General features: G+C 33.7%; 1 protein-coding gene across 10 annotated transcripts in view; it reads right to left on the reverse strand.

The window, feature by feature from the left end:
- The window catches only part of CEP128 (centrosomal protein 128), an 83,107-nt gene that overhangs the window by 51,765 nt on the left and 6,611 nt on the right, over positions 1-24,731 (reverse strand). For 7 of the 10 annotated variants that reach the window (XR_014946750.1, XM_085549300.1, XM_085549301.1 and 4 more), the window contains exons 3-12: positions 24,377-24,463; positions 23,081-23,207; positions 22,015-22,136; positions 21,171-21,262; positions 20,374-20,446; positions 14,638-14,754; positions 5,986-6,072; positions 5,116-5,190; positions 4,064-4,196; positions 2,308-2,468 (exon numbers count right to left, since the gene is read on the reverse strand). Coding sequence is in view for 9 of the 10 variants with exons in the window: in XM_085549300.1 (XP_085405426.1) it covers positions 2,308-2,468; positions 4,064-4,196; positions 5,116-5,190; positions 5,986-6,072; positions 14,638-14,754; positions 20,374-20,446; positions 21,171-21,262; positions 22,015-22,136; positions 23,081-23,207; positions 24,377-24,463 (1,074 nt within the window). In the remaining variant the exon portion in view is untranslated. Of the gene's footprint in view, positions 1-2,307; positions 2,469-4,063; positions 4,197-4,970; positions 5,062-5,115; positions 5,191-5,985; positions 6,073-14,637; positions 14,755-20,373; positions 20,447-21,170; positions 21,263-22,014; positions 22,137-23,080; positions 23,208-24,376; positions 24,464-24,731 lie in introns of those variants that run through there. The other 3 variants (XM_015865215.3, XM_015865214.3, XM_085549304.1) reach the window with 3 other exon arrangements.

The following is a 24,731-nucleotide window of genomic DNA, read 5'->3' on the forward strand; positions in this document are numbered from 1 at the left end:
CTATTTTCCTGTTGCTGCTTCTGTAGGTGAATGGCAGTGGGAAGCAGATAAGAAGTACAAAGTGTTCTCTGTTAAGCTAATCAGAGAAGTCAGATTCCTAACTTGCAGAAATGACAATGACCCCTGAGTCCTCATCCATTCCTGTTTTCACAGAGCAGTAGTAGAGCATCATTCTGACATTCAAATGGAATGTTCCATGAGAAAAAGTTTTAAGAGATGTTTTTCCATGTTTGTACCCCATTAACTCCTGCCACCCAAGTAACTGGAATTTCTCAGACACTAAAAACAAAACAAAACAAACAAACAAAAAAAAACAGCATGCTTCAAATAATCCATTACCCACCACAAACGCTAATGCTAATGGGTAAAGACCAGTATGCTTCAAATAACCCATTACCCATCCCAAACACTAAAGCTAGTGGGTTCTTCAGGGAGATGGTGGAGTCACCATCCCTGATTGTGTTTAAAAATCTGTCTGGATATGGAGCTCAAGGACTTGATTTAGTGGAGGGTTGTTAGAGTTAGGATAGTATGGTTAGGTTGTGGTTGGACTTGATATTCTCAAAGGTGTCTTCCAACCTGAGCAATTTTATGATTCTACAGGCAGTAGGAATTGCATTCTGCTTGCCTTCTCCTTCACAGGAGCAGCCTGGACTTTTATAAACCTGCTCAACAGGCAATTTTGGAATTGCTCCACAGCATCTTGGAATTTATTTTGAGACCTTAATTTTTCCCTATGCAACTTCAGGTATTAAGTTTAATTTAAAACAGCAGAGAAGCTGACAATAGAATGGTGAGAATACAGCAAAAGTAAAGGGTCTCTCCACACCTTACAAGGTTATTTATTCATTGAGTATTGGAAGGCTGAAAAAAAGACTTCTCAAAGCCCTCTCCAGGATAAACAACTCCAAATCCCTCAATCTGGCTTCACAGAAGGGGTGCACTAGCCCCCGATCATTCTCTGGACTCAGAATAATAGGTCCATCCCTCTTTTGTGCTGGGGGCCCAAGAACTCACTGCAATACTTCAGGTGAGGTTTCATGTGAACAGGCTAGAGGGAAAGAGTTACCTCCTTCTGCTTATTGCCCACACCTCAATTGATGCAGCCCAGGATACAATTGGATTTCTAGGCTGCAAGTGCATTTTGCTGGCTCATGTTGCATTTTTCCCATCTATGAATACCTCCACTTACTTTTTGCAGGCTGCCCTCAATCTATAAATCACTCAGATTATATTTGTAGAATCATATAATTACTCAGGTTGGAAAAGACCTCAAAGATCATCAAGTCTAACCACAGCCTGACCATAGTACCCTAACTCTTAACATCCCTCTGCTAAATCATATCTCTGAGCACCACATCCAAACAGCGCTGTTTGACACTGCCCCAACCAAACAGCAGGACCTTTCTAAAACGTCTGTCTAGACTGCCAACTGTATCATTCAGCTTGGTGCCTTCTGCACACTTATGAAAGAAGGCTATTTAATCCGTGTCATCGGTGAAGATATTAAGTAGTCTCTGCACTAACACAGATGCTTGAGGGACATCACTGATCAGTTGTCTCTATGCAAACACTGAATCACAGATTACAAGTCTTTGGATGTGGCCAACCAGACAATTCTATATCCACCAAGTAGCCCATTCTTCAAACCCAAGTCCCTCTAATTTATATGAAAGGATGTTTTATGTGACTGTCAAATCACAGAATAGTTTGAGTTGGAAGGGACTTTTAATGATCACCTAGTTCCAACCTCCTGACTAGATCAGGTTGTTAGGTTCCTATTCAACCTCACCTTGACAACTTCCAGGGATGGAATCTATGGGCAATAAGTTCTAATATCTATCCATCCTCATAGATCATGCGGGTTTATTATTAGCATGCTTATTTATGATAATATTTATCATCATTATTACCCTGCATTTGTTAGTGAAGAAAGCAGAAGTTAAAATTTATTTTTGTTAATATACTTCTCTATCTCATAAAACAAGGTATTTCAGTTTGATTGAAATTAAACTTATAGAAGTAACTCCACGAGCTCCATGATTCATGGTAAAAGCAGATAAGTCAGATCATCCTTTATTTGGACATGAGAAGAAGGCAAGTAATACAAATCATGAATTCATGTTCAACAGCAAATTCTTTGGTTTATTAAAAAGACAGGAGAGAAAAATATCTGCAAGATCAGACCACCTTTCAAACTTTCTTATAGCATAAACCCAATATACCACAACAGTCACTCAATTACGCTCTAATCTGGCTTATAACATATCTTAAGCATATGGGAAATGACTTACAAAGAAAACTTACCTCTATGTGCAATACAAGCTGTGCTTTCTCCTTGTCTTTATGCTCTATGCGTCTCTTTAGCTCTTCTACCTCTGACATTGCTGTGTTATGAGTCAGTTTTGCCTTAAGCTCCAAAATATGTTTCTCCAGTTCTTGCTTTTCTCTCTCATATCTTTCAGCTACTGTAAAACAGTGGGAACAATATGCCAAGTAGAAACATGGAGTCATGGAAAATTATTTTTCTCATTTTACTCCTGGCAATTTTCTATATGCGACTACTACAAGGCTATTGATGAATCTTTGAAAAAAAATGGCTATAATTATAAGATAACCTTCCATTGAATAAGATCAGTATTTCAGCTCTTACAGTTATAAAATCGTTTTAGGGGGTCCCCCAACCCCTATCCCTGGGGGAGGAGAAAAATAAACAAGTAAAATAAGAAAATTTCCCACAAGTTTCAAGGGAAAGATTTTAGACAACCTGAGTGTGAGTTCCGAGACAGGTCTTGCTTTCTGTGAACTATGCCTCAATACTACAACTACAATAGAAGTTCTTGACCAAAATAAGCTGCAAATATCCTAGGCCATAATGTCAAGTCCTTAGAGGCAAAGAAAATTTCAGTTTGCATATATCTTCCAAGAAAAAGAAATAAGTCAGAAAACAAGAACAATTGCTTAAATTTTCATTTCTTCTCCCTCTCTTATAAATATCACGCACACACATATATATCAAATATATATCTTAATACATCCATTAGATTTCCACACATTTTCACAGCACTTGTTACCATTATAAAACAAGTGTGGTTTAAAAAAAAAAAAAAAAAAAAAAAAGCTTTCTTGAACATGAAAAGTATAGCAACAACTAAGTTTTCTTTTAAACCTACATACTAACACTGAATTAACTGAAGAAAAAGTACAGGTTGTCATTTTAGTGTTGCATCTAAACCTAAACCATTGACACAATTAACCATTTTGTAGTAACCTGTATGAGATTTAGGAATCTGGCTACCTGATTTACATTTCCATGACCAAGATTCAATAGCTGAGACATGAAAGCATAAAAAGTCATTAACCAAACTAATTTAACATTTCCAAAAACACTGGACTTGGAGTAGTTGTTCTATAATACTGAACACCACATATCTTTGTTAATGAGGATGTATTTTTATTACATTTGAAAAGTTTAAATACAGATAGTTATTTAACAGTACAGCAAAGGCCTTGCTAAAGATACAATTTAATACATGATTTCATGTTGAAACTGCTTAAAATTAAAAGTTTTTCTTCTACATATCATGGTTCCACCCCTAAAATTCTAAAAAACTGCAATTACAAGTCATGACTGCATTATACTGGATTATACAGATAATATTCTTAAATACTCTGGAATATGATGGCACCTCTTAAGAGCTTCTACCAAAAGCTCAGCAAACTTATTAGCCAGCTACAAAATGGCAAACTGCTATGATTTTCAAGTTGACAGGGTTTAAACTGCAAAAATAATGAAATGTGAAATAAAAAAAAATATTTATGAATAATGTAAAAACACTACTCAATTTTCTTTAATTCTCTAATAATCTTCATTTGTTTTAACCATGGAAATCAAGGTGTAATATTCAAAATTGATGTTTATTTGTTATAGTACTTATTAACTTGAAAGTGAGGATTTTATCAGTTGTTTTAGTTGAAACAGCAGAAGACAATATTAACATCCAAGCTGAGTAACTAGTTTGCAGGCATCTCAGGCATCTAGCACCAAACCTGGGAGCTGTACCTGTTCTAATTCTCCTTTCGTCTTCACAGACATCCTGAGAGCTCTGATGGTGCATAACCAAACGTGAAATTTGACGCTGCAAGTCTGCACGATCTTCTTCTGCTCTCAAAAGTTGGGAACGGAGATCGTCAACCTAAAATGCATATTGAAGTATCAGACATTTGACAGAAAACAGAGCAGTCAGTAACAAACATAAACAATAACTATTCACAATATTTATAGATAAATCTGAATAGCTCTGCAGATAGTAAACAAAAAAAAAGATAATTAATTCCTAGTTACAAGCCACAAGGCATTTATTCAAGCAAAATTAAAAGGATCATTTCAATCTGTTATGGTGACCATGGCTGACCATTAATTTCTCCAGACAACGCAAAATAACATCATTTTATATGTTTTAATTGTATTTTTAAACTGAAAATACTTATATCAGGTATATATTTTATGTGAATTCTACTCACTGAATATACAATATACCAATTCTTAAGAAACATACTAGCCTTTTATGTTTTTTTACTTTCCTTCTCTTATATACAGTAAAAAATGTTTAGGTAAAAGGGCTTTTTTCTAACACTATAATCCTCCAAGTTCCTGCATCCTCAAGATTCTATCAAATCTTCACCAGCAAGCATCACACAGAACACACTTTGGATCATTTTGAAGATGCTTTGCTTTCTTTTTTAATTTTTTTTCCTCATATGATACTGTACGATACAGCTAATACTGCTATGCCACTGATGTATATGAAGTCATGCACTTTGCATAACAATTATCAATAATATAGAAGTTGTTCCAGAGCATACAGTGAAGGGCAGTTACAAATAATGTGCTTATGTACTTGAAAAGTACCACAACTGCTATTACTGTTCTTATTAATGCATGAATATACATACAAAAAGGTCTATACCTGTGTTCAAATCTTTCATTCTCAATCTCCTTCTTTCCTTTCCAAAAGAACATTATCAGAATATGAGATAGGAAGATTAATCAGAAAGACTCTGAAATAGCCAAATATGAAAACTTCAGTATTTCCATCACACAAAAGCAGTTACCTGATGCAAAAGAGCTTCTCTATTGCTTTCTGATTGATTCAGCTTTTTCCGGGACTGCTCCAATTCTTGCTCAAGCTTACAGAAAATGATGAAGACAGAAAATCTATGTGTGCATCATAGTACAAAAGTGCTTTTTAACTACTTAATTCTGGCACAAATTAATTGGTACAAACTATTTTTTAAAATAAAATATAATGCATATCATATTTTTATTCATCCAAATCCTTAACACAAATTTTCATCTGTATTGTACTAAATCCCAGATATATGTCATACACAGACATCAAACTGACTACCAATCCAAAACCAGAAAACAAAAGCTATGAAATATTTTGTGAACTCCTGTCAAAAATAACTCAAAGATTGAAAAGATGCACATGGAAATAAAACTAGTCTTTGAAAGCAGAAATTGTTATTGCAGACATAATATCCCTTTTGTGAATGCGAAGGAGGCTGGCAAATGGGCAAAGTAGACAAGAATAGTACTAGTTGAATTTAAAAAGTAACAGAATATAAAATGCTACTTTGATTGTCCAGTGTAAAGGTTTATATTCAGAAACAAATCAAAAAAAGAAATCAAGAATAATCTACAAGCTTGTCTGTCTGGCAAGATGGAGTGGTTGTAGAAGAAACAGGCTATAACTGAAGAGTTTTATGAGAAAGACATAAGTTTAGTGTAGTTGCATTCAGTGTGTCTGATATAAAAAAGCAAACAAAAAAAAAACAAAAAACAAAAAAACACTCAACAATGTTATCTTAAAGAGTAAAGAAAGGTTTATACTGCTGGTTTCTCTGAAGAATGAAGAATATACTACAACATATGACATTATACACTCACTGAAGCCAAAGAAGAATAAAAACGAGGCTTACTTGTGTCTTTTCACTTTCATATTTCAAAAGTTTATTTTTCACAAGTTCTTCTGTCTCAGTTGCTTTAGCATTCTGTTTCTTTAAAGCCTTTAAAAGTGAAAAAGGTATTGTGAGCTTCATTTAAAAAGTTAAAAATGTTTCTTTTAAGTATATTAAAACGAAGCAATCAGCCGATGCATTTAAGAAAAGAGCTAAATGAGTGCTTTCAGGTTGTGTCTAAAATTTCCAGTTGAAGTCAGTGTCTATTGTCATGAAAAATTAAAAAAAAAAATAAAGTGCTCATGAACACATAAACACATACATAAATAGAAGTGGGCCACATACAATGTTATGACTAGCATTAACACCCTTCCGATCTAGAGATCTGCAGATGCCCAAGACTGACCCCAAACACTATGAAATGAAGGACTACAAATCTGAAGAGATCCCCCATAGATTAGCTGTAAAAATATCAGATGAGGAGAATCCCAGTACAGAATATGTGATCACATGACAGACGATGCACTGTAGTGAGGAAAACCCTTCTATGAAGTTGTTTGAATTTCGACAGATGTTTAGAATCGTAGTGTTAAAGCAGGATTAACTGAATCATTCCTGATCTAAAGTTCTTTATGCTTTACTTCAAAAATAAATAGACAAACCATACAGACCTTTCCTGTCCCGCTCCAAACCAAGTGTCTAAAACCACCAACATACATTTTACCAAGCATCTTATGAAAATAAAACTGCTTTGACTACTAATTTTGAAATATTGCTCTTCTATAAACCAACACTATTTACAAAATATAGCTTATTACTGGCAAAGAAATGCAGCGGACATCACATGAGATTTGTAACATAAATAACCCAAGCTTAGGTATTACAAGCCATAACAAACTCATCCACTTCATTTGCTGTGAATTTTAATAATTGTGTCAAAAACTCATTTCTTTGCTATACTACATGACCAAGCAGTTTCCAGGCCAGCCACAAAATCAATTCGGTGCAGATCTCAGCACACACCTTTTATTTTGTTGCAATATTACAAAACATAGAAACACCTATAGCCTGTCCAGAACAAAAAGCTTTTTTTCCAGTCTATTCATTCTGAATATTTATTTTACATCATAAAGGAATATCTCCTTAAACAAATATCCCTAAAACTGGTTCCTGTCATTAGGGCAATTTCATGCAATTTTGAACATTTTCTACTTGCTATATGCTGGGGAAAGCTTTCACTTCATTAAAAATTCAGCTGTAGAAGTTTTATTTTTAAACGTAGCTTCGTAGAGAAATAAATGGATGTCTATGTTTCTCTTAACCTTATATTCTCATCTCATAAAACATATGGGTTTTGGTATATTTTGGCTTTCTCTCTTGCTTGAACAGTTTATACTAAAAAATGAGATTTTAGAAGCTATTTATTATGACACTGAAAATATTATGCTACATAAAGAATTAGGGTTTCATTTTACTGATTCATAATCAGATACTGCAAGATTGTAATGCATCTAAGATATTCAGTACATATTGAAATCAGTCCTTGTGAGTACCAATATAACTCAAAGTTGCGTTCAAATCTGACACTTTCCCACTTTGCTTGAAAGGACTCTATGAAGAACTCCCCAAAAGCTGCAGCGCTGGGAAAAAACAAGCCTAAGATCAACATTTCAGCTAATGTTATTACCGCACATAAGGTGGTGGTTGTTTTATTTTTAAGTGATACATACTGACTGCAGTTCTGTTTCATGTTTCTAGCAAAATTAGAAGCACTGCTATACACGGCCAACTGTTTGCCAATCTTATTTTTTGCAGTAAATTAGTAATTAAGTCTTAAAAAATACATTTCTTTATGTGCTGATTTTGCCAAGAAGGTCAGCATATAAAGATAATAAAATACAGTTTAAGGAAAACTAAACTGTAACTCAATAAAAGCTGAACTGGAATTACAAATGCTAGGAAAGCTTTCAAAGATGCCCCTGTTGAAGGCAAAAATACAGTTCTGCATCACTAGTACATCCAAATTCATAGAAGATCTACAGAAATCAATATGTCATTTCAACTTACAAGAATCCCTGTATAATATTTAGACTATTAATCAGCAATAATGTCAATCAAAAAGGCAGTCTCTCATATTGCTGACACTATAAATATAATGTTTCCTTTTATTTTCTGTATATTGTCTTTAAAAATCACCCATAATCATTTTATTATTAAGAAAAAATACTTTGAATATGCCACAATTAAAATACCACACAAAGAATGTGATGGTACAATAAAATAAAACATACCCTGCACATGCACTGCTTCAGCTGTGAAAGATAGGTTTCTCCACTAGGTACCAGACAGACCATGAGTTAAGCAATTAGAATGTCATTAGAATGTCATTAAGAAACAGATCTATTTGGTCACCCACAACCAGACAAGCAGTAGCTCTTACTAATGACTCAGAAACTACATAGGTAAAAGACGGCTCCGTGCTACCCTCCTTCTTAATTATCTCTTCCGGCCTTATGCCACTCTTGTTCTCCTCTATTGAAGCCATTTCTCTGCAAAAGTTTTAACTTGGGAAATGATGGCTTATAAAAAATGTAAAAAACATCATATAAATAGCCGATATTTTTTTTATTTATTTCATTTCACAGAATCACTAAGGAAAAGACCTCTATCATCTATTCCAACCACCAATCCATCCCCACCACCACCACTGAGCCATATACCTCAGTGCCATATCTACATGTTTCCTGAACATCACTAGGGACAACAACCCTACCACCTCCCAGGACAGCCTGTTCCAATACTTGACAAATCAGAGAATAAATGATTCATGACACCCAAACAGAACCTCCTCCAGCACAACTTACCTCTGTCTTATCACTAGTTACCTAAGAGAGGAGGCCTATCCCAATCTCTCCACAGCTTACTTCCAGGTAGTTGTAGAGAGCAAGGTCTCCTCTGAACCTCCTTTTCTCCTTCTTTGTTGTCTCCAAAGAAGGAAATGAGGGAACAAAAGGGTCAAAAATAACAAGTATGAAGTGGATGCTGAGTACAGCAGTTCCAATACACTCCTACCTGATAGTTTCCTAAAAACAGGAAAGCATTGTCCAGGAAGTTTAGCAAAGCAGCACTGAAGTCCCAAGGAATGGAAGGAAAATAAGTCTGCAGTCATTAGAATTCCCCCAACAATGTCCTTTTCTTAAAGGGATTAATGTCTAGGCTGGCCAATAAATAGCTAGCAAGCAGGTTGTATAAACTTGTAAGGCCTTGGAGACAGCCACAGGGAAACAGAGAATTTGTGTGTAAAGACATCTTTATAGCATGGTGTCAGGATGGACCATCTAGATGTCAGGATGGACCATCTAGATGTTCCGCAGTCTGCTCAGTCAGAAACAGGCTATCATCCCTGACAGACTAGATGAACTTTTGAATTGACCCAAGGGAGCAATTCTTACAGGGTTTTTTATAGCTTTTACTGTCATGAGATAGTACTAGAATACCAACATACACTATATAGCTCTACTCACTGTATTTCATACACAGACAGTGCACTCAAACCCACAATATTAATAAGAAAATCATTTACTTCCTACAATTATAAATGGGGAAAAGCATGCGAACTGTTATTACAGAGATCTCAGTAATCTTTTCCAACTTTGTATGGAACTTTGAATGATGTATGAATTATTTAAACCTACTAACTTCTCTTTCCTTTTTTTTTTTTTTCAAATAAAAGCAGATTTGAAAGTAGCACACAGACCACAAATTGAAATTGACTCTTCCGAAGTGAAACTGAACAATGAAATATAGTCATATTAGACCAGCTTCATGCTTTATTTTAAAATAAAAATTAAAAAAGTACTTAATCTGAATGATTTCTTTTTTCTCTAACCTGCCACATTTGGAGCTATCAGTGGTCCAAGTATTTTACTATTACTTTAAACACCTTGCCTAGATATTTGTCTCATTTGTATGAGACTTGCTCAAGTTCCTAGGCAGAGAAGCAACTCAGACTCAAACTACAATTAAAGCAGAAATTACTAGCCACAGGTAGCATAGCACAGAGCCAGGGGGCAAATATCAGTGATACATTATAACACCCAGATGTGCGAGAGTACAAATCAAGATTATGTTTTTCTAAAAGGATCACAGAGGACATACAAAACCATTTTTTCAACATTTTTGACCATCACTCTACCCTACCCTCTGTTTAACAGCCACCAGCCTCTTACATATCACAGTATGTGCAGTAAGATTTATTTATTTTGAGAGCAGCCCTGTAGTGAAAAACTTGGTGGTCCTGGTGGACAAAAAGCTGGACATAAACCAGCAGCACACACTTGCAGCCCAGAAGGCCAACTGATTCCTGGGCTGTATCATAAGGTTAGTGACCAGCATGAAGGAGGAGGGAATTATCCCCCCCCCCCCCAGGTCTGTCCTCCCCAAGCCTTATTTGGAGTACTACAACCAGGACACCTGGAGCTGGTCAAGAGGAGGTCCATGAAGATGATCAGAGGGCTGAATGATCTCTCTTGCAAAACAGGATGTGGGAGCTGGGCTTGTTCAGCTTGGAGAAGAGAAAGCTCTAGGGAGACCTCATTGCTATCTTCCAGTGCTTGATTATAAGCCGGAAGGAGACTAACATTTTACACAGGCAAGAGGGAATGTTTTTTAAACTAAAAGAGGGGAGATTTAGATTAGATGTCAAAAGAATATTCTCTTCTGAAAGGGTGGGAATATGTTGTGGAGAAACTGTAGATGCCCCATCCCTGAAGGAAGTCAAGGCTAGGTTGAATGGTCAGCTTGATCTACTGGGTAGCAACCCTGCCCAGGGCAGGGGAACAGGAATGAGACGATCATTAAGGTCTCTTCCATCCTAAGCCATTCTATGATTCTAATCAAAATGATTCTCATTTCATCAAAAATCTATATACACACACCAGCAGCACTGACTAAAATCAACATACTTGATATCCTTTTTAATTAGAAACAAGTTTGAATCACAGACAGAAGAAAATGAAGATGGATGACTCACACTAATTTCACATTTTCTTTATAAACAGTGCTTATGCAGACCGAGAATACAAACTCAAGAAATATTACCAAGAACAAAGTTAAAGAAAAAAAAAATGCAAACTTCAAATATAAAATTTTACAGTTTAAAGTTTTCTTTAGAGTCAGCATATAATTAGATATATTCTTTGTTGATAATCAGTTCGTGGTAGTAACAATGAAATACAAATAGAGTTGCACGTCATTAAAAAGGCAGACAAAAAGAAGTCAAAAGGAGAAAACGAAATAGTAAAGTATCATCGTGTTCAGTTGAACTCTAAAAATATATAATTAAATAATTTAAATTTAGGAAGATGTCCATCTTAAGATGGTAAAATACTGACAAATAGTGGTCAGTTACAGGCATTGCACTTTTCCTTACAGATCGCTTCTAACATTTAAACCCCACCAGAATTTTTAATTAAAAGTGATGCTGATCAAATCCAAAAGTTAAATTTGATTTTATTTAGTTTGAGATGCATAGAGAGCAAAATAATGAAAAAAGCTCTCACACTAAATTGCCAAAAATGCTTTAAATAGTATTTATTTTTAAATTATCCATACCATATCGAATGACTGGATTTCAGATCTCAGTCCAATCTTTATCTCCCTTCCAGTAGTGTTACTTGTAAAGCATTTTGAAGAAGAAAAAAAAAAAAAAAAGGATAAGAAGAGCCTTCAGAGTATTAAATCCATGCAGTGGTCACCACAAGACCTACGTTTTGCAAAGACTGCCTACCTTCAAATATAGGATTAAAACAATTCATGAAAAATATGTAAGCTAAAAAGTTTTTCTAAGAACTTTGCTCAAAGACTTGAATGAATGACAAACATAATTTTTCAATACTGCAGAAAAACTAATACCTTAGCAAAATACAATTACATCAATGGAAGTAATGAATAAATAAACAAAAAGACAACTAGTACTCAGCTTACAGATACATTGTTGGAATGAGAGTCATATAAGACTGTTCATAAATTTTAAATGCTTCACAGTCAAAGGTTTCATTATTCATTTTATTATGTTTGTGCAATAAAAATCTATTTATCACCACGTACAAGAGAAAAAGTGAAAAAATTCCAGATCAAGAACTGAAATTGTTAGATTGTTTTGGTGTTGGCATTTTTTCCTCTCCTTGTTTTAAATTCAAGGCTATATCACTTCTAGACTTTTTACCTCCTTAGAAATTTTTATATTCCTATTTCCTATGTGATGTATATTCCATAAGAAAGAAAATAATTTTCCTCAGAAAGCTTTTTCATACAACAGCTTCACAGGTTAGTATTACACTGAGCATTGTATTATAGAGAGTATTACAACATGTACACAGTTCATACTATTTTGTTTCTAAAAAAACAACAGTTCCAAAGCTAAGGCCCAACCTGGTACAATTTGCTAATGTGTGAGCTGAAGAGCTCAACCTACCAACTATTTAACAGTTCCTAAGAAATATAAGCACTACCCTGAATTGAGATATTTTTCTACTTAGACGTCAAACATAACAGCCTTGATATAAGTAGCAGGAAGAGGACATATTCTGTTACTAATGGGAGTGTAATGGAAGTCTTTGTTTCAAAGTCTAAACTACCTCCATTTTCTTCTGCAATCCATCAAAGATTAAAGAGGCTCCCTTGCACACTTGTCACCAAATCCTATTTCTCATACTAAAGTTTAGAAGAGCCTGAAATAAAGATTCCTCCATTCATTGCAACATCAGTAATCTAATTTTTATTAGGATTCCCAAATGGAGAGCCCAGTCAAAGAAATCCAAGAGCCATAATGGAAAAAACCCACTCATGCAGAAGGAAGATACAGAGATAGAAGACCCTTCCTGAGAGAGTGAAGACATTCACCAAGAATGAGATTCACCTCAGAAAAGTTGCAATTATGAAATGAAGGATGTGGAATAAGCCTCTTCCAGTCAGGACTGGCTCTGAATTGTGGTCTGGGCTAATCCTTAGTAGTGAATGTTTATCAAGCAAACTATTATGTGCTGAATTTTCCTTTTAGCTTCACAAATCTTAGGGCCTGGGTACCAAATTTTAGAGCAGTTGTATCAAAAAAATCTTATTTAAACAGGAAAGAGGTCCTTGGAAAAAATAATTTATAAAAAAATATGCATAGAACAAAATAGAATTTGCAGAAAAGATTAAAACATTTTCACATGCAGCTGGAAAGCTTAAGGGAATGGAAGGTTAGGGCAACCACTTAGTATTTCATATTCATTTTGCATAGAACACAAAAGATGAGCTATTTGAATAAAAGGTATCTGGCTTGAAGGCTTATGATTCACATTGCCAATCTCATGAAACTCTTTGAAATACATTTGAATTCATTCACTTGAAAACAGATTTTCCTTGCAAGGGAATAATCACAGTATCAATACATCTTAATAGATAAAAATCATAACTGCTTTAAAAGCATAAAGGAAGATTTTTCCACTTAACAGATAACACTATCACGTAACAGTAACTCCTCTCATAATGCATGCTGCTACCAGATTGAAGACCCAATCCATAAGCATACTGAAGATTAAAATCCCTATGAAATATCATATCTTCTGAGAAATGTAATAAAGCACTCTCATTCATATATAAGTTCATTTCACCCACTAAGGTATCAATTGGGAAAAAATGATTCATTGATTCTTAACCATTAGCAGAAGTATTTTTAATTCATATTTTTAGAAGTATGTTATCTTTTTAAATATGGCCTCTTTGAAGAGTCTCTATCCTCATATGAAATGTAAAGCACAGGTCTACCCTAAGGCCCCTGAATATCAGTGCACAGAATAAAACTACCTTCCAAAAAAGCATATGCACCACTGTTAAAAATAAGAACATCAGAATTAAGGATTTCTTCTCAACTACACTTCTCTATTACACTATCAGAAATGACACTGTAAATCATATCTTAAGGGTTGGAACAAGATGATCTTATTGGTCTCTTACAATCTAAGCTAGTTGATGATTCTGTGAACTTTAAATAATCACAATACTTTGAGATTCACACATTTTCCAAATAGCACTATAAGCAGAAATAGATAAGTACTTTTCATACATTTCTTAAAGTAAGCACAAATAGACATTATATTATGAATCAAAATTACAGAAAATTAACATCTTTGTCTATTAAACAATGCTTTATATTTCATCAGATTTTTGCTTTGCCCTAAACTGTTTAAAAAGCACTAAGAAGCCAGTGCAGCGTATTTGATTGCTTGTTGAAATAAAATAAACCACTCATTACAAGCAACATCTGCGTTTTAAAATACAAAGCATTTTAATTAACAACAGTCAGCAAATGTTTTGCTTTTGGGGGGGGATTTGAGGAAGAATGTTGTGGGAAAAGGGTTGTTTTCTTTTAATGAATATCTGTACTAGCTATTAAAAAAGGTCTAAATCTAGGCAAAGTACCATGAGTAACGCAGAGTCTTATTAACATCTGGTCAGCAAATCAAGAGGAAGTAGGCTTGATACAGTTAAGGGAATACATCATAAATATGAGCACTTTCACCAGTTTGCCAGACACAGGGTCACAAAGACAGGAAAATCTCAGTTTGATCCTAAGTATCAGGAGTTTTCATTTGATCTTGAGTATGAAGGAAGTTTTCATTTGCATACCTCTTGTAATTGAACAGACATCTGCCCCAGTTGGTCCTGGCGCCTTTCTACAAGCTGCCTTTCAGCACGCATTTCTTGTTCTATCTCCTGAAGTCTTCTCTCTACACGTGCAGATACCTTCAAAGGAAAAAAAAAAACCTGCATGAAATTAGGGTGTATTTTAACCACATACAGAGATAACAGTGGTAAAGAAAGTATGGGGCAGGAAGAAAGGAAAACGAAATGACTTTTTAAAGCAAGATTTAGAACAGTATAGCAAAAAAAAAAAAAGAGTTATAGCTCTGAGTACTCAATATTGCTATCTTGCTAGTACTACCCTTCTTCTTCACTTACGTTACTTTTCTGCACAGTGGAAGTTCTAATAAAGTGCTAAATATGTCAATACCAAGCTTGGTGCCACCTAAGCTGAGGCCACAGTACATAAATCTTAGCTTCTCTGCTGCCACAAGCCTAATTAATCTCTGGAGACTCACTTCCTTCACATCCTCTGTACATAAAACAAAGCAAAACCAAAACAAAAAATCACTTCATTTTCAGAAACCCATGAGTTTCTGAGCAGTAAACAAGACATAGCTACAGGAGAATAATTGTGCGATAGCACAAAACATTTATATAACTTTAAGAATTTTTCCCAATATTTTACCGATTAACATGCAAACAAATACAAATAAAAATCTGTCATTTGTTAAAGCAATCTGTGTTAATACAATAATCCAACCTTAAGCTACAATCCTTACAGTATTTTTTCTTTTCAAGCTGCTAGCAGACAGCACCCTCTTGTGGACAGCAAATTAAATTTATACTATTTAAACAGAAGATTAGTAAGGAGAACAATTATATAATGTTTCCTCCCTACTTCAAAAGTAATGATTTCTAAGAGTCACTAGAAAGCAGTTAAATTGCCAAATGGTATAAGAAAGAAAGAAAGAAAGAAAGAAAGAAAGAAAGAAAGAAAGAAAGAAAGAAAGAAAGAAAGAAAGAAAGAAAGAAAGAAAGAAAGAAAGAAAGAAAGAAAGAAAGAAAGAAAGAAAGAAAGAAAGAAAGAAAGAAAGAAAGAAAGAAAGAAAGAAAGAAAGAAAGAAAGAAAGAAAGAAAGAAAGAAAGAAAGAAAGAAAGAAAGAAAGAAAGAAAGAAAGAAAGAAAGAAAGAAAGAAAGAAAGAAAGAAAGAAAGAAAGAAAGAAAGAAAGAAAGAAAGAAAGAAAGAAAGAAAGAAAGAAAGAAAGAAAGAAAGAAAGAAAGAAAGAAAGAAAGAAAGAAAGAAAGAAAGAAAGAAAGAAAGAAAGAAAGAAAGAAAGAAAGAAAGAAAGAAAGAAAGAAAGAAAGAAAGAAAGAAAGAAAGAAAGAAAGAAAGAAAGAAAGAAAGAAAGAAAGAAAGAAAGAAAGAAAGAAAGAAAGAAAGAAAGAAAGAAAGAAAGAAAGAAAGAAAGAAAGAAAGAAAGAAAGAAAGAAAGAAAGAAAAGAAAGAAAGAAAGAAAGAAAGAAAGAAAGAAAGAAAGAAAGAAAGAAAGAAAGAAAGAAAGAAAAAAGAAAGAAAAAAGAAAGAAAAAAGAAAGAAAAAAAGAAAGAAAAAAAGAAAGAAAAAAAGAAAGAAAAAAAGAAAGAAAAAAAGAAAGAAAAAAAGAAAGAAAAAAAGAAAGAAAAAAAGAAAGAAAAAAAGAAAGAAAAAAAGAAAGAAAAAAAGAAAGAAAAAAAGAAAGAAAAAAAGAAAGAAAAAAAGAAAGAAAAAAAGAAAGAAAAAAAGAAAGAAAAAAAGAAAGAAAAAAGAAAGAAAAAAAGAAAGAAAGAAAAAAGAAAGAAAAAAAGAAAGAAAGAAAAAAAGAAAGAAAGAAAAAAAGAAAGAAAAAAGAAAGAAAGAAAAAAAGAAAGAAAGAAAAAAAGAAAGAAAGAAAAAAAGAAAGAAAGAAAAAAAGAAAGAAAGAAAAAAAGAAAGAAAGAAAAAAAGAAAGAAAGAAAAAAAGAAAGAAAGAAAAAAAGAAAGAAAGAAAAAAAGAAAGAAAGAAAAAAAGAAAGAAAGAAAAAAAGAAAGAAAGAAAAAAAGAAAGAAAGAAAAAAAGAAAGAAAGAAAAAAGAAAGAAAGAAAAAAAGAAAGAAAGAAAAAAAGAAAGAAAGAAAAAAAGAAAGAAAGAAAAAAAGAAAGAAAGAAAAAAGAAAGAAAGAAAAAAAGAAAGAAAGAAAAAAAGAAAGAAAGAAAAAAAGAAAGAAAGAAAAAAAGAAAGAAAGAAAAAAAAAAGAAAGAAAGAAAAAAAGAAAGAAAGAAAGAAAAAAAGAAAGAAAGAAAAAAAGAAAGAAAGAAAAAAAGAAAGAAAGAAAAAAAGAAAGAAAGAAAAAAAGAAAGAAAGAAAAAAGAAAGAAAGAAAAAAAAGAAAGAGAAAAAAAAAAGAAAAAAAAAGAAAGAAAAAAGAAAGAAAAAAAAAGAAAAGATTTAAAACACCATTCATCAACAAGTTTCTAGTATATACATATGGAGTGAACAAATTTTCACTAAACATGCTTCTAAGAATGACATGCATGTGTATGGATAGAAAATTTTAACAAGAACAATTATGTACCAAAAGTAACAATTAATGACACGCTTACACTCAGAGCTTCATGAGTTTTATAAAAACAATACAGACCTTATGTCTTTACAAAAGGAATGTGTAAGTTAGAAATGGTTCCTTGTTTGCAGTCAGTTCACAATTAATGGCAATTTTAGAGTATTCTTACACAAATGTAAGAGAGAGTTAAATAAGCTGTTCTAGAAATATTCAAAAGAGAAAATATTGAAAATTGAGAAAATAGACTGATTATTTTTCCAGAAATTGATCAGTAAATATTTAAGAGACAACAAGAAACTTCAGCAGCCATTTTAAGATCACTTCAGACAATTAAGTATCTCAGCTAATATGTATGAGGCTGTTTCAAAATAATTTAGTTTTTACACTCCTCCTTAAGTAAGTTAAGAGCTTCTCATTCAGTCAAATATAACTATTCTCCTGCAATTCCTATATTTTGTCTTTTTTTTTTTTTTAAAGATAATTTGCATACGCTGCTTTTGGATATTTGTCCAACTCTCATTTCCTCCATAAGCTGAAGCTTTTGGAGATAATGTTATTTCATAAATATAAAATTTGCAATATCACAAGCTATTCCAACTATGTAGGTTGCTCCAAAAGTAATGCCTCTTTTTTACTTCCACAGAAACAACAACAGATAGTGCACGGTGACAATAATGTAACAATAGTGATGGTACAAGAGAAGTGGTAATAAATATCCAAAAGGTTACCTACAGGAAAAACTCACCCATATAGAAGCCTTCAGTCTGATGGGAAACACTGAGGCAATCTCCACCAAAGAGCAGTCTCCAAGAGATGCTGCCTTAGTGGTGGTCAGCCCTTAAATGCAGTCTAGAGGAGATGGAGTCAAGCTCCACCCCTTCCAGGAGCACAGCTAAATTACTCCCACCTGTGCTCTCACAGCTGACCCGACACTTGCCTCAGCTGATTAATCAGAGGTTCAGGCTGTGATTACCAGTTTCCCATACAGATAGAAACACCACAATAACACTATTTAATAGAGCAAATTCTCAGTTACAAATTTTTCCATACAGTCCAATATTCCAACCATGCTGTCTGGAAATATTTTACTATATCCATTGCCCATTTGAGTATTTCATATATTAAAAGCCATGCACGGGACTTGATTTATAACAAATGTCCTTTCTTCTCATATAGTTTTTGTTTATTAGCCACACGAAGTACCTATACACCAGCTAAAATGTAGCTCTTGCAAGATGACAGTTACCCAGTCTACACTGGTGTACACTTAAGAATTGTGTTTCCTGGTCTTATAGCCTTTCTGATCTTCCTCAGTTTATCACAGAATGCACGACATGCAATAAAGGGACTAAAGACATTAGAAAGATTAGAGCCATTAAGTAAGCAAGCAGCACATGAAGAAGAGACTATAACTCAATTATCTTCTTTTATCCCAGATGACCTTAATTCAGGACAATATTCCTACCATAACAGTATGTATCTTGTCTTCTAGATCAAAAGCTTTAGTGTAGACAAGTGATTCACTGAAGAACAGTACAAGGAACACAGAGGTTCTTCAGCACCACAGACTAACTGAACAATACTCGTGACACCTCTTTCTCCACCTCTTTCTTAGGCTTCCATTTGGCAGCAAAATCATTAAAAATGGATTTGACTGTTAAGAAGCCCCACCTACCATAATCAATCAAGCACAAAGTAATGAACATCCCATTTAAAACCAGGGTGGCAATGCCTGTCCCGGAAAATGATGTCTCTGCAGCCAACTACAGCATTATTGTTCTTATTAGAAGCGTATCACTAAATGTTTCACCTCTCAAAACTTCATCTGAGAGAGAAACTATCATCCTTGAAAAGAATTACTATTCTATTTCTATTCCCCTTACCATTAAAAAAATAATAGAGTTTCCTTTTTACACTGCACATCTCTCACTTCTTGCTTCACTCAGATAATATCTGTGACATCCAATTTCTAGTCTTGAAAACTTGCTGTAGTAGGTCACAAACAAAAAGCTGTTTATTTTTTTTCAAAAATTAAAAGACAGTGGCTGTCAGAATTCCAGAAGATTGAAGAGGAAGGTTAGTTTCTCTGATTCAAAGGCAAAAACAGCTTTTCAAGCATCTAAGTATTCCCCACCAGATAAACAGACCTAACATCTAACAAAGACACCCTGCTAAACTCTTCTAGGAAGGCTGAAGAGGGAAGTCTTCCTCTGCTGATTAATTCCATCACATTAAATGGTATTGATAGATTATAGTTCACGGAATCTCTGCTCTATATCACCTGTACAAATACAATAATTAAGCCTGTTGATGTCAAGAAGTTGCTTTTGCCTACAATATTGATATCAATGACAAATGCATAACTAAAGATCTTGCCAGATCATTTAATACTAACTTATGCAATGTTAGAGCAAGGTCAGCCATCTTGGAGAAAATAAGTACACAACTCAACTTGCTCTGCAAAGTTAGTATTATTTTTGGTATCAGTTTAGCATGCACAAAAAGCATAGACTCAAGTCTGAGTCAAGAAAATCCTATAGGTAGTTCCAAACTAGAGGTGGAGTTCTCATCTTCTCTCATGCCTGCAGCAATACTCTGATTTGACTTCCATCTCGAAACACTAGAATTAGGCTCCTTCCACCAGATACAAGAGGCAAAAAAGAGACAATCACAGATACATTGTCTCCTTTGATACATTTGCCACAATGCCTTCAGAGAAGAGCATACTCCTAAGAGACTCATTCATTTCAGTAGACTGCGGATGATAAGGATTGATAAGGATAGGTAGGGAGATGGGAAGGAAGAGGGAAAAAACCCTCAGATTTCATGCTTGAAATAGGAGCTTATTTAACACAGAAAAATCTAATTTTTATCTCTCAAAATATATCTATTGCATTTACTGAAGTGTTCAAAACAATGTTCAAACAGCAGCTTTCTCCAAAACTGAATATTTAGACAACTTCACTGCACACCCACCTGTAAAACATTCACTTTTACTTTACACAAGTACCACAGATAAACACACTTGTTCTGCTGATTTTATTAAGGAAGGATATTACAACAATCTTACCTGGTCTAGAGAGGATCCTGTCCAGATATACATACTAATACATGTTGCTGAGTTGCAAAACAAACAGTAACCCACATCTTGCTTAGAACATTAAACATACATGATCTTTTCTTGTTAGGCACACTCACCGTTTCTTGTCTTCGGGACTCAGTGAGCTTTTCAGACAGTTCCGCTAGAGTCTCTCTCATTTCTGCATCAGCCCTTCACAGAAAAATACAGGTAAGCCTTAATATTCTGCAGTGCAAACACTAAGGATCAACTGGGTTAATTTTAAGCAGCTACAATCTTGTGGATTTTTAGGCTACTTGAATTCATTCTACAGCTTCTATATTCCTAGCATAATTGGAGACCAACCTCAAGTGGAAAATCTGTAATAGAAAGAATTTCCATTTCTCTAGTGAAGATAATAGAGTACCTAATAATGGTTCAGTCTAGTTTAAAATATTAGATACCAGGTCAACAAGTACAAAATTAGGAACACGTCAACACAATCCTTTTGAACAGGACTAGTTCTTACTGACAAGAAGAGTACTAATTCCTGTTATTGTTATTAGAAAAAGCATCATACAATGAAACAGCATGTACTGAAATAACCAAAACATTATGGACTGAATGAGAGCTTGTCCTCATGAAACTCCAGTATCAAGAACATAAAAGGAGCAAAGTTTTACTAACAAATTCCCAACACCTTTTCTTTTTGTATACGTATAAAAAAGGGAAGGAAGCCACATATTCTATGCAAATCAGAACTTGTGTTTTCTATTTACACCTAGAAATACTGCATGAGAAGATGTGTAACAAGCCATTCATAGTACTAGCTGTACAGATGTACTGGTACAGTGTACAGATGAATAATTTATTATTTAGGAGCATATAAACCATTTTCTCCATTGTTGTTCATATGCAAGTTATATTCTGTCTATACCTATTTCTTCTTGAAAGCTCCCGACTGATGTCATCTCCAAGACGAACTTGCTCACTACTAAGATCGCGAAGAGACTGGTGGAAAGAATGCAGCTGTAAGTAAAAGTACATAAATTAAGCCAAGGCTTAAGAATGCTTTTATCTGTGATATTTCAAAAGTACATCTATATACACCTTTTAAAAGAAAATATTAAATAGAAAGCAGCAGATAAAAATAGTGTATGAAACAAGTCCACATGAATTTCAGATCAGCCTGGACAAAGCAAGTGTGTTTCTCTTTCTAACAACCCTTCACAACACTTGCTCATTTACCATTGATTTTCACTCTATTATTTGCTAAACTAAGAATCCCAACCATGTTTTTTTCTATGCTTTCATTTTAATTATCTGACACTGCATCACCTTTTTAACTTAATGCAAGGCAAATTGAAAGATTTGAACAGTTTAAGTCAGGACAGACATTTCCTGTTAATAAATGCTACTACAAATGAGAAAAAGTTCTGCCCAGCTATATGTCCTACTAAAGAAAGATAGCATGTAAAATTGCAAGTGACCAAGCAAAATATTGTGATGCTTTCAGAAACTAGAATGTACAGAAATTATTTTAATTTGCTATCCACCTTCTTTTAAATCTATTAAGACAGAATCATATGAAACTTCAGGATAGTGATGGTTAAGAGATTAATGTTTAATAAAAAATTGCACAGAACACTGAAAAAGTATTTGATCACTGAAGCATCCTTAGCTTCATCAAAATAACTTAATTTGAAGTAAAATCAAAGAGCCTGATAGACACACACTGTCTGCTTGGGGAAAGAACTCTCATTAGCAACTCTCGTTAGTACCTGATTCAAATTGTCAGCCTCGTTGACAAATCGAACACTTGCTGATCTAGACCTCCGATGTCTATTGCCCTGTGAGTCTCCATAATCCCTGAGAGGAGAAGTAGGCACAAAGCGGTGGATCCCTTTAGGTGATAAAAGACAAGGGAAAAAAAAGAAAATAGTTTTATTTTATTTTTAATATACAGAAAACGATTAGTATTGCTTTGAGAAAAACTCGTGCTTCATCTTGTGAATATGGATCACATTACAGGTAAATTACCAAAGTTACCTAAAATTCACAGGCATACTTGTTTAGCTCTCCTCAGAATTCTTCTACAGTCGATATTTGTTATACAGATTAATATACACATGTATATGTTTATACAGATACAGATGAAGGGTAAAGGGAGTAGGTAGATTATTTCCTCAAATTTTATCTATCCAAACAGTGGCTTCTTTTCTGTCTGGATTTACTGAAGCTTCAAACTAGAATAAGAACTTTTAGAATTTACATTAGGAATAAAAAGAAAATTTTAATGTTTTCTCCTAAAATGCATTTAATGCTATTCCTGAAATGAATATTCCTCCCAAATACACATTATCCTAAAAAATTATGAATTTTTCAAGAGATGTATAAGAAAAATAGTACAATCTACAGAAAAATACATCATTTTACCTCCTCATTTTCCACCAAGTATAATTTTACCTACAAGTACATTATCTTATGTATTTAAAATTTACATTTTATTTTTTGCCGTGAAGTAAGCTTCAGAACATACAATCCTTTGGACTAACTACAACTTACACATACCTACAACTCATGCAGCAGACAAGGCAGTTTTCTCCATAGCAACTATCAATGGATTTATATTTCTTGAGATACCAGAAAAGAAAATACATACTAGAAAGCTATAGGCATTTACCAAGTAAACAACTCCTAAACTTAACACAGGTCTTCCAAATTTCTAAAATGAATTTCTTTGAAGAAATCAATGATAGTTCTTCATGTCAATATCTTTATACAGTTTTATTTCCATATAATAATATGACATAATTTAAGTAAATTCAAGCACTTTAGGTATTTTACCTGGCACTGTTTCTCCATCCAAATCACTAGGGTACAAGCTTGAGAGAGAAGCACTTCTCCTTCCAGAGTTTCCACTTAGTCGCTGACTCTTTAGCTGACCTATAGACTGTTCCAATGTTTCTTTTAACTGCAAAGAAATCAGTTTACTGAAATAAAAACAAAGACATCTACAATAGCATGCAAATAATCTTAAATCATTAAGATAATGAGAGCTCTTTTTAAGCCCAAGTTTCATCATGAACCAACAGAGGCTTTCCTTGGTTATTTCATATACATAATATTCTCCTAGCTGTTGTAAAACAAGTTTTCAACATTGGCAGTATCAAATATTACGTTACTTAAAACATAGATGCAATGCACCAGGAATACACAAAAGAAACAAGCATAGCTACTATAAGCCAACTCTGGTTCTAAACCTCTCACTTTACCACACCTTTATTTTAATTCCACAAAATCTCTATTTCTAGAGGATCATCCCTCCTCTCCTAACAGAGATATATACACAGTGGTTAAACTGTTATTTTATTCTTGCAGAAATTAAGAGAGTTGGATATCTTGGATGCCTTTTTTTTTTTTTTTTTTTTTTCCTAAAGCTTAAAACATTATTTTAAATCTTCACTGTATCTTTTCAAGTTTGCTTGAATTCTTTCTAAAGCATTTTCATTATATTATTTTATCAAAACTCCATAAAGAAAGAAACTGCTGGAGGGACTGGAAGTGCTTCTTTGTTTCTATAGATTCAGGATTTCTTCCCCTCTTCCCTCCACTTCCACATATAAAATAACACTGACTTGTAACTAAGTTTCAAGGAAGCATCAGATGCAATAAGTTTGAAACAAAGTTATAAATCCCTCTTGTCCTAAAGACATTATTTTACAATCTCTGTTCAGACAGCTGCTTTCAAATCTGCAGAATTTTACAAAATCTGCAGGCTTTTACAAAAACTTCTATTCATCTGAAGTTTAGAGAAAATTGTCTGCGAGATTAAGAAGCTATTCTAGAATCATAGTAACAACTACTGACACAAAACGTACATGTCCTATTTGCACATTGTACTTCCCAGGCTATCATACTACAACACAACCTCCTTGAAGTCTATAAGCCAGAAAAGTAATAAAACTTCAAAAACTGTTGGACTTTCATTATATAACATACAACTAAAGTTTGTAGTAGGCTGCTCAAGTAACTACAAAAAGTTAACATCTACTTAACTCTTTATATATCCTACCCATCACTGCCAAGTTTTCAACTGTGAATACTACTAGGAAGAAAAAAGATTTAAGAAAAGTTGCTCACAGTTGCTATTGCTTCTGTTTGTTCCTTGTTGTATTCCCTGTATTGCCCCAGCAGATGGTCAACATGCTTCAGGTTTCTATTGGTATCCTTAAAAAAAAAAAAGAAATGTTTGAGGAAGAAAAGTCAAATAGAAATCTCCAACAATCTAACATCACTGTTGTCTTCACTATTTCTTATTTATGAATAAGTTAATAAAACAAGTAGCTGCTAAATTAAAAAAAAAAGGGGGGGGGGGCTAAGCATTCAAAAATTCCAAACCCTATTTAAGAAGCCAGAATCTGAAGAAGAACAGAGAAGCTAAATGAACAAAATATAACATGGTGGGATTATGTTGTTGTTGTTTGTTTAAACAGCA

This window comes from Coturnix japonica, chromosome 5, assembly GCF_054131305.1.
Source record: "Coturnix japonica strain WE chromosome 5, WE-NBRP24, whole genome shotgun sequence".
NCBI classification, from domain to species: domain Eukaryota; kingdom Metazoa; phylum Chordata; class Aves; order Galliformes; family Phasianidae; genus Coturnix; species Coturnix japonica.